The 10,801-nt window shown below is 43.9% G+C and overlaps 1 protein-coding gene across 1 annotated transcript in view; it reads left to right on the top strand.

Annotated features, from left to right (window-relative positions):
• TMC7 (transmembrane channel like 7) overlaps nt 1–10,801 on the top strand; it is a 28,638-nt gene that overhangs the window by 10,750 nt on the left and 7,087 nt on the right. Inside the window, exons 5-13 of the mRNA XM_019512603.1 lie at nt 1,382–1,549; nt 1,714–1,799; nt 2,278–2,423; nt 3,728–3,875; nt 6,215–6,388; nt 7,281–7,435; nt 8,109–8,226; nt 8,801–8,898; nt 9,166–9,349. Of these exons, the coding sequence (XP_019368148.1) occupies nt 1,382–1,549; nt 1,714–1,799; nt 2,278–2,423; nt 3,728–3,875; nt 6,215–6,388; nt 7,281–7,435; nt 8,109–8,226; nt 8,801–8,898; nt 9,166–9,349 (1,277 nt within the window). The remainder of the gene's footprint in view (nt 1–1,381; nt 1,550–1,713; nt 1,800–2,277; nt 2,424–3,727; nt 3,876–6,214; nt 6,389–7,280; nt 7,436–8,108; nt 8,227–8,800; nt 8,899–9,165; nt 9,350–10,801) is intronic.

Below are 10,801 nucleotides of genomic sequence, written 5' to 3'. Positions count from 1 at the left end.
CATTGAACTGGTAACAAATTGCAATTTGTCTGAGTTTTAAAAATAGGTTTACATTTTTGTCTTTTAGAATTTCTTTGTGTTGATTTTTAGTGTTTGCAAAACTTGGGTCTTGAGCACAGAAGTCTGCAGGGTAGGTGCAGTGCAGCCCAGATGGCAGCAGTGCCGATGCTCCATAATGTCATGCTAAGCTACCTTAGTTCTGAGTCCATCCATGCTGATTTGATCCCTGGTGCCTTTGCTGAGGCAACCAACTGGTGGCTATTGTGTCATTTAGTAGTATACATTGCACAACCAGCCAATAGGAACTTGGCAGAGTCATTTGATTTGCTGTACGTGAGCCTCTGAACAGCTAACTGGTAAAAACAGCTTCTAGGCCTGACTAATGTGGCTGGGGTTTTGCGTGGGTGACCTGGACCTAGTAGTGGTATATCCCATAACTGGTTCCCTGAGTTGTTCAGTACCCATGCTGAAGGGATCAATATTGTCCATAAGCCTGAGGTGGTGTAACTCTTGCCTTTGCTGTGAGCTGGGGGTAGGTCATCCTCCAGCAGTCTCACCAGCCTCGATTGACATTTTGCTAGCACCTTCTGAATTTGGCCCACTGAAACAGGAAATAACTTGCATTACAAGGGGCTGGACAAGACGGAGTAGGATTGCAAAAGTGGGGTGGAGGGTATGTCCAAGTACGCTCCATTCCATATCACTTCCTTACGGCTCTGTAGTGTGTAAATGATGCCAGTGTCTGTTTCCTTCCTGCTGACTCAGAGGGTCATTTCAACAGTGGTGTGGCATTGCAGAAAGCAGGTGCCACCTCAGTAGGTGGGTTTGAGTCTGAGTGAAAGGAGTCTAAGATTATATAATTTATTTTGTCCTGGTCAGAATGAATAGCTAATTAGATGTCCTTAAATTCTCCTCTGAATTTGGCCCCAAATCTTTGGTTTGTCCCTTCTTGTGTAGGTTGCTGTGATATGTGAGTGCAGTTAACTGTTAAAGCTATAATATTGCTTGACGTGAGTCATATTTAACACTTATCTCTGACTGAGCAGTTAAAATGTTCTAGGTAGTGAAAAACTTAAATGAGAAGGGGAGGTGACATAGCTAAACTGGAAGGAAATCCCCTTGTATTGACATATGCGCTGTCTCCACTAACGAGCACTGCTGAATGAGCTGTGCAGGCACAGGTATAGTGGCAGAAGCACTGTAGTCGAGACAGTGCCAAATCATATTCCCATTTCAGCTACCTCATTTAAATTCAGGACAAAATACTGACTTTATGGGCTTTCTCTCAGTTTTAGCCCAGTGTAACTGAAATTAGAACCTGTCTGTCTTTGATATCAGCAACAACAAAATCACTGTATATATTTTTCTCTTCTTTTCAAAGGGAAATTTGGCACTGGCGTCCAGGCTTACTTCTCCTTCCTGCGCTTCCTAGTTATGTTGAATTTTGTAATCTTTGTCCTAATGTTCAGTTTTATTACACTTCCTACCATCATTTCTAAATATGGAGTTTTCAACAGTAGCTATGCTAAGGTTCCTCCAAGAAACATAGGTAAGCATCCCGTTGGTATTCTCTTATTATTTGTCAGAAGTTCTGTAGGGGACATCAGTGTTGGTCTGTAAAAGTGCTTATTGTATTCGAGTTCCTTGCTCTCACAGTTGAATGGCTATTTAATGCTTTTCTAATTACTTATTTTCCTCTTTCTTTTTTTGCAGAGCCTCAATGCACAATTTATAATCCTGATGGCCCTAAGGGACTTGTTTACTTCTATTCTTACATAATAGATCTGCTCAGTGGTACTGTAAGTAATTAGATTTTCTTCCTTAATCCAGAGTAACACATAGGAAATTCAAATGGGTTTTACTAGAGCATAATTTTTGGGTTTTTTTTTTTTTTTTTTTTAAATGGAGCATGTATATACATCACTAGGGAGGCAGCTTTTCCATCTCTCTGTATGACAGATTGAGGTCTGTAAAATGCAGACTGCTTGGTTGTGGTCCAGGATACCTGCCTGGTCACAGAGCTATCTCTTTCTGATTCTTATTTTTAGCTGCTACATTGCATGAAAAAAATAACAAAAAGGGAATTAGGAATTAGAGAATAGGGAGGACTGTGAGCGAGCAGCTCATGCTGACTGCAGTTTGTTACAGCCACTTTGGGACCTAAAGAGGAATGTCTGTTTAACTGTGCTCAGCTCTTGGCAAAACCAAGTTGACTGTAGCTTGATTTTTTTTGTTGTTGTTGATGTTGTTACTAATGTTTTCACTTCATCTTCACAGGGTTTCCTAGAATTGACAAGTCTCTTCTATGGATATTATGCAATTGATAGTATAAAGTTCATTGTCATTAAGTACAATGTACCTCTTGCATACTTATTGACTACATTTGCTTATCTTGCATTAAGTCTCATCTGGATAGTGAAAAGGTAAAAATGCTGTTGGTATCTTTTTACTATTTGCTTTTGTACAGTTGATACTGTATCCCAGTACAGCCGAGTCGCATCTTGCACGTATTTAACTTACGCAAATTCAGCTATACGCACTCGGCTGCTGCGGCTGGCTGCCGGGTGCTGGCCAGGGCACGGTGCATAATGCGGCGCCACGTGGTACTTCCTGCACACGCTAGCATGGGTGGGTGGCGGCAGCTCGCTCATGCTCAGCTGGCTGCCCTGGTGGGACGAGGCGGTGGAGGATGAGAGGGGCGAGGAGTGCATGCAGAAGGCGCAGCTGTCGCACTGCACGCACGGGCTGTGCGGTGCCGTGCCCACCTTGTCTGGGCCCTGTGGTGGCTGCTCGGTGCCAAAGCCCGGCAGGAAGGGCGATTTCAACTATTTGTGATTTTTGCCTTACGCACACGTCACCCCCGCGTAAGATGCGACATACCTGTATGCAGAAAACATACTGAATAGTTTTCAGACTCGTATTGGTATGGAAATGAAGGTTTTGCTAAATCCATTATAATAATTAATAACTTGTGGTATCTTCCTCCAAATACTTGCTGATTGTAGAGCAAAAGGAATATAAATTCCTTCTATAGCTTGCTTTTAAGGGATTTATTCAGCCATTGATCAATTGAAACAAAAAAAAAAGTCTTTAGGTTCAAGAGAACTAATTAAACTGAATCTTGTCTGGGATAAATAAACCTAGCTTCTGGATCTGTGATCTTGCATATTGTGAAGCACATTGGGTGAGTGAAGTTTATGATTATGAGGTATTGTGTCTGCAACTGAGCAGTCCTGAGCTGTCAGAATTTCGACTAATATAATGCACTGGAAAGTCGCATGTTTTTTAAAACTCTTTAAAAAGAGTTTGTGCCAGTAGAGGGAGGTAAAACTGGCAGAGAGCTTCTGGGACATGAATATACTTTTGGAAACCTGTGGCTGCTATGACTTACAGGAACTTTGAAGTCCCTTTTTGAGCTACTTAATGGTTCAGGGTTATATTAACTTCAAGTTATAGTTTTCCTCATCAGAGACCTTTGAAGTTTGATACTATTTTGTACCAGAGCTCAGATGATGACAAAATAGAAAAGATTAGTTTTTCCTGAGCAACACGTTTTGCATGCGTGCATGCATATTTGTTGATTAGTAAAGACTTTGTTTTATTGCTGAGTAGTTTTTTGAAAGGATAAAAAGATCAAGTGATGAAATCTTAGTTCCTTTGTGCTTTTTCGGGGGGTGGGGAATAAATAAGACTTTGAATGGATGAAATCCTGTGACATCTTTCCTAGGTCTGTTGAAGGATTTAAACAAAACTTGGTGCGTGATGAAGATCAGTTTCAGAGTTACTGTAACAAAATCTTTGCGGGCTGGGACTTCTGCATTACAGATCTGAATGCTGCCCGGCTAAAGCATAGTAGTTTACAGTATGAGTTAAAAGTGAGTAACTTACGTTTTTGTTAGCACAGCTTTGTGTGTGTTGTGATGGTTAGGAAGAGGCACAAGACTTTGCACTTCAATAGGATAGGGAAGAGCCTGCATCCTCTTACATGGTCGTCTGAACTAGCAGGCAGCCTGGGGCAAGCTTAGGACATGTACGGAGCCATTGGGCCATCCCCTACCACCAGTGCCCAACTTCAGCTCCTGCTATTGCTTCTCTTAGTTATATTTTCTGTGCTCCTCTCTGAATTTCCTGACAAAAAGCCATTGCGGGTTGGGCTGTAAGGTTGCAACATTGTAAAACATCAGAGTAAAGCTGGTATGAAGATTTATTGATGAATTGCAACATCATTGCTTTTAAAAAAGTCCTGAGCTTTCAACTGGGTATTTCAGTGGCCTGTACACATGTTCAGAAAATGTGATTCAAACAAGACATCCAGAGGGGTTCCCAACAGGACAAGGGGCTTTTAGCCCCCCAGAAACTTGCTATATGGCATTTCTGGTGAAAGCCATACCTACTGTCTGCTCTCCACGTGTGGTTGCTGCCTGATGCGTCTGGCAAAATGATGAGCTTTGTGGAGAGACCCGTCCACTGCACTTCTCCCTTTTGGCTCATCTGGCATATTGAGGTAGAAAGGTTTGGTAAAATCAGGATTGTCCAACTAGTGGTCCATGAGAGGGGTTAACCTGCAGCCTCAGGCTCCTACATGGTCACTGCTCCCCTGCATTGTTCCAGCTGTTATGATGGGGAGGATCTTGCTGCCTCCTCTCTTTTGACTTTTGCTTCCTGACCCCCTCCTGGGGTAGGGGTCTGTTCTTACAGTCTGGGCAGAGCCAGGCTGTATGCCTGGCTGGAGGGACCCCAGGAGATCGCCCCCCTCTCCAAGGTATGTGAGGGGGTGTGTACAGCCTCCCTCATCCCCCACCACCACCCCAGTTGGACAGCCCTGCTATAAGCAAGAATTATGGCCTCTGCATCACAAAATACAAGACTTGTCTTTTTTTCCCTTCCCATAAAGCCTTTATTCATATGGTACCAGGACCCCCATCAGTTAATCCTAATTGGAGACTCTAAAATGGCGCTAGCTGGGTTACAACTCGGTTGCTATGTCTACACTGCAGATTGCAGTGCACTACAGAGACACCAGTTTGGGCTTTAAAGTAGCTATTTTGGGTGCCAGAAGCTGCACAGAGCTCAGGTAAACCACACCTCAGTCTAGGATAAAGCTAGCTCGGGTCTTCAGTACAGCTCCAAGTAAAGTTTCCTGCTGGAGATTTGAATTTCTAGTGAAAGTTTGCAGTCTAATCTCAGGTAAGCAGGGTGCAGGTCAGGTGTCCTTGAATGCTATTACACATTTGTCAGCAGACCACATACTACACTAAGCACCAGCCCTGTGTTTGCTTTCCAAATCCCATATCTCAAATAAAATGAGCAGAGAGATGGGATTTCTTCCCCAGAGGTAATCCTGTCGGCTCTGGGGGGTCAATTTAATGGCATGATGGTGCCCTTCTGCTGTATTTGATCGAGGGATGAAAAATTAACTCTGCTAAGGTCACCAGCCTTAAAACGCTTTGCAGTTTTCATATGTTACATTCAGTTATAATTCATCCTAATTATGATGAATTAAGAGTTATCATCTTATATGTTCAGCCATGATCATAAGTCCTGTTAATGATAAGGAATGTTGAACATTATATTTTTTTCATTATGCGGCCAAAGAATTTGCTGCGGCTTTTGTAGAACAAGCAGAAACCCAGGTTGTGGACTCAAAATGAAACCCTGGTTGTTGACCCAAACTTTGTACTAGCTAATTAGTTTATATGATGGATGTGAGGGAGTGTTTTTTCAGTCAGTAGGTTAGAATCCCCAGGAGAGGTCACAAGGCACTGACAATGTGAATATAATTCAAAGTGGAGACAACTGTGCTCTCTACGCCCCCCCTTCCTGCCTCTTCCCTGCCCTCCCCCTTTGAAATCAAGTATTCACTGTCAGACCCTTAAAGTGCACACAAACATATGCTTTTATTGATGTCGTTGATGTGTTTTATTACCCTGACAGTGAATATAAGGGGAGAGCAAAAATTTCTGCTTTGGAATAAAGGTTTGCCAACCTGGAAAGACCAGGAAACACTGGTTTTTGGAGAGTTGCATTGAAACCAATTAAAAGACTCCTGCCTCATTAAATGTTGAACCAGGTTGCAAATGTATATGTTCTTAGGATAAGATAGACAATATATGCATATCTTTGTCTCAATCAGAAGTTCCAGGTATAGGTGGCACATGCACACAGTTTGTTTTGCATTGGACAACCTCACACTGAGTTTTCTTTTGTTTTGTAGACAGACTTGGAGGAAGAAAGACTAAGGCAAAAAATAGCTGAAAGGACAATGCAAGAAAAGCTGCGCATCTACTGTCTGAGAATATTTTTAAACATCATAGTCCTTGGGGTTTTGTTAGGATGCTTTTACTCTATCTATAGAGCAACTGTCTTCTCACAAGAACTTATTTCCAATGTAGGTATCAGAGTGACAATTAGACCAGATCTTGATAGCATGAACACCCGCAATGGAATGAAGTATTTTGGTATAATAGCACTTCATTTTTGAACACCCTTCCATGCAAACTGGCTGGATCCCAAAACATTTATTAGTTAACTAATTACCTTTAAATTGGAAAAGCAATTGAAAGGTGCTGCAAAAGGAAAAAAATGGTTATTTCAACTGGGACCTAAAATGAGAGGATGTGAAGAGATGGGAAGGTTGTTCGAGTGGTGGGAACTTCATGTAGAAGAGCAAGTTTTTGTATCAGCAGTAGCCAAAATATTTTCTGGTAGGACAGAGAGGAAGGGTGGGAACTTCAGAGATACACTGCAGGGAGGCTTCCCTTTTTTTAAGCCAGCAGCAACTGGGAAGTCTTTAAAGGAACACCCTGTTGGGGCAGAGGGAGCAACTGTGATAAGATGATAGTGCTAGAAAAAAGAAGAGGAGGTGGCAGGACAGAGGATCTCTGTGTGTGATATACAGTGGGTGAAGTTCTGGCACCCTGCAAATCAGTGGGGGCAGCCCAAAACTGGGCAGGTCGGGGGAATTGCTGCAGGCAGGAGTGGGAATTAACAAGTGCTATCATGCCTTTATTGAACTCTAACAAAAGCTGCCAGTGATATTTTGCATGTACTTGGAACCCACTTCTTTTGGGAACTGTAAATGAAGTGGCGTGCCTGTATGGATGGAGATAGGTTTTATTGACAAAACTGCATATTTGCACTTCCGGGAGACGGGTGGAGAATGGAAAACTGGAATGAAAGTTGATGCCACGTAGTGCTGGATGACTGGAGCTGATGGGAGTCAGCAGAGAACAGAACCAGAAAAATGTGTATGTCTTAGGTATTTCTTCTCTTTTCTGCAGGACAGTGACAGCGCTGCTGAAAATAACCTCCTGGTGCAATACCTCCCTTCCATAGTGATCACCCTGGCCAACTTTATTGCTCCTCAGATCTTTGCAGTTATAATCGGACTAGAGGACTATTCCCCAGCCTTTGAAATCAGGCTGACATTGATGCGGTAAGCACACTAATGCTGTAAATATTCTGGGGATTGCCATGGCAGCTGGGCTTGTTCTTCATAGACTAGAAACATCCACAAACCAGGGAGCACAGATTTGCTTCCCAGCGAGAGGGTCTAGTTTGGCAGGGACCAGCCAAAATTGCTCGACTTCAAACAATCCACTACTGTTTGATAATGTCAGGATAATGTAGTTGCTCCTCTAGCTGTGTGTTGTTTTTTTTTTGTGGTTTCAGTGCTTACCCTGAACTAACTTGGGAGAAAGTAAAACCCCACAACACTTCTCAGCAGTGTAGTATAGATGTTTACAGTGTCCACCCATAAAGCACCAGTTCTGGGTCAGCAATAGTGTATGTTGTCAGCAGCTCTACTCATATTACTGCCCTGCACTGAGAAGGGTAGGAGGAGGACCCCACAAGAAGTTATGGTTAAGTGGTTTGTCCATAAGATAATGTAAGATAAGAAATGGCAAAGAACTGAGTTGGTGGCATAAGGCAATAAGAGGGTAGTAGCCAGGACTCTTGCTGTCCCAAAGTTCAGGCCTTATGGAGCACTTGTATGTAAAGGACCTCCTCCAATCCCTCATCGTCGTGAAAAGACTCCTACGGACTCCAGGCCCTAAAACTGTGACCTTACTCATGGCTTGGAGCTCAGGGTTCTCTTATTCCACCAGGTGTGTTTTTGTACGGCTGGCCAACATTGGAGTGCTCCTGTTTTCCCTGGGGACACAAATCTCATCCTGTGCTACTGCAAAGTGCAAGGCCTGTGGATACAATTACGAGCTCTACCCTGTAAGCACACTTACGTTTGTGTTTAAGCAATCTGAGCTGCCAAATAAGCTAGGAGAATGTTTGCATGTCAGGTATTCAGAGTTGATGTTCACTTTAAGACATGCTTGTTTTAATATCCTCCTGGAGAGGCACTAGTTTGGTTGTTGTCTGTCTCCTGCATGAGGTGGGATTTGATCCTCTTCTACCAAATCTTTACTAGGCTCTGAATTAGGCCTTGGGTTGCTGTACACATTTGGGGCCAGACTGTAATTAGAGCAGTAGTACAACAGGAAATATTAAAGTCCTTAAACCTATGTGCATCTGTTAGGGCAAAACCCTGATTGTATTCAGGCCAATAAGATGGATCCTGCACAGTAGATCAACTGGAATGGAACTATAGCACCTATACTAACTTTTAAAATAATCAGTGGTTATAAGGCAGCTGGAGAGAAGCATTTTATAAATATCAATGGATTGAACTCAACTGTTATGTCAGTAGTAGACTTTGAAGTTGGTTGGTTGTTGTGCTTGACAGATTTATTTTGTAGTTGCAGTTTAAGTTCTTTAACTTTGTTTTTCCTGTTTGCTTTTATAGTGCTGGGAGTCTCGAATTGGGCAGGAGATGTATAAACTGATGATTTTTGATTTCATTATCATTTTTGCTGTAACAGTCTTTGTTGATTTTCCTAGAAAGTAAGTATCAGCATGTGTTGAGTGTTCCTTTTGCATCTTTCTAACCAGGTTTCCAGTTAGAAGCAACCTAATGGCTGGACAAATTACCTGAACAGTTGTCTATGGGATTCTTGTTTCTTCAGCCTTAATCACATTTTAAGATTTGTTTAATGCTTAACATACAAAAGCCTTAAATTAACTCAATATATATTATTGATGTTCTGGGGGTTGTTAGTTTTATGATTTGAATTCAGAACTTATGCTTTATTTTGTGTGATGTCTTTTTAGGTTGCTAGTTACCTACTGCTCTGTGAGGGCATTTCGGTGGCTTGGGCTTCAGGAGTTCAGGATCCCTGAGAATGTGCTGGAAATTATTTATGGGCAGACGATCTGCTGGATTGGAACCTTTTATTCACCCCTTCTTCCTGCAATAGCAACTCTCAAATATTTTATTGTCTTCTATATAAAAAAGGTAGAGAAGGATTGTGGTAAATAAGATAAAATACATAGATGTCTGCAGCCTTTGTACTTAAACAACCTACAAATACTATTGATTTTAGCAAACACTGAAGATACAGCTTACTGGAAATAAGATAATATGACCCCAAGTTCTGGGTAGCTTTGTGCTTTAAAAAAGTAGGTATTTAACTTTGAAAGGATCAAGAAAATGCCATGTTTAATGGTCTGCTTATCAATTATTTTTTCATTTGATAAGAAAAACTTGCTGTGTGGTGAAGTTACTGTACAACACTTTCTCACCATAGTTGATTTACCAGCATCAGAGTTGAGAGACTGCTCTCTATTCAGTTCAGTCCTGAACAATGAAAATCTAAGGCATTGCTTATTTCCCTGGATCTTGCGTATCATAAACTTGGAATCTGTCCTGACCGTTTCTTTTGTGCAGTCAGTCCCTGCTGGCAAACTTCTTAGCAAACTTTATTAGTTTGCTAAAGTAAACATGATGAGTGAGGGTTTGGAACAGGGGTAGGCAACGTTTTTTGGCCAGAATGCCGAAAAACACCACAATGTCTACCTTGGAAGGTGCCAGAGTGCTGGCATGCCAGAAAAACAAAATGAGGGCAGGGGGTACATGGCAGGATGCCCTGCTTGTGCCCCTGCCTCCCAGCCTGGGCTTTGTGGCTGTCAGCAGCTACCCTGGCTCTAGGTAGCTGCTGGAGCCAGGGCTGCTCCCAGCAGGGCTTGCAGCATCTCAGCTGCCTGCTGGGAGCAGCCCGGGCTCCTGACTGGCAGCAGCTACCCAGAGCCGGGGCCGGCTGCAGCTGGGAGGCTGCGAACAGCTGCGCTGGGCTCCGGAGCCCCGGCATCAGTTCTGTATTGGCACGTGCACGTATGCTGGGGAGTGGGGGACGGGCCTGAGGCAGCGCAACCCTGGTCTCTCTCCTGCTCCCAGCACAGAGCTGGTGACTGGGCTCCGGAGCCTGGCGCAGCTGTTTGTAGCCAGCATGGGCTCTGGGCAGCTGCATCAAGCAGCGGGCAAGCTGCAAACAGCTGTGCCAGGCTCCACAGGAGCAGTATCAGCTCCATGCTGGTGGCAACTGCACGTGCACCTCGGGGCAGACAGCAGGGCAGTGCAGCCTGCCCCAAGGTGTGCATGCAGTCGCTGCCAGCATGTAGCTGATGCCGCCGCTCTGGAGTCCGGCACAGCTGTTTGCAACCTGGCCACTGCTTGCTGCGGCCGCTCAGAGTCCAGGCTGGGTGCAAGCAGCTGTGCTGGGCTCCAGAGCCCAGTCACCGGCTCTGTGCGGGGAGTGGGGGAGAGACCAGGGTTGCGCTGCCTCAGGCCCCTCCCACACTGCCTGCTTTAATGTGCATGTGCATGCGCCAGTACAGAGCCGATGCTGGCGCTCTGGAGCCCAGCACAGCTGTTTGCAGCCTCCCGGCTGCAGCTGGCCCCAGCTCTGGG

This window comes from Gavialis gangeticus, unplaced genomic scaffold (assembly GCF_001723915.1).
Source record: "Gavialis gangeticus isolate Ggan-Ray unplaced genomic scaffold, GavGan_comp1, whole genome shotgun sequence".
Classification (NCBI taxonomy): domain Eukaryota; kingdom Metazoa; phylum Chordata; order Crocodylia; family Gavialidae; genus Gavialis; species Gavialis gangeticus.
This window is presented reverse-complemented; position numbering and strand designations above follow the sequence as displayed.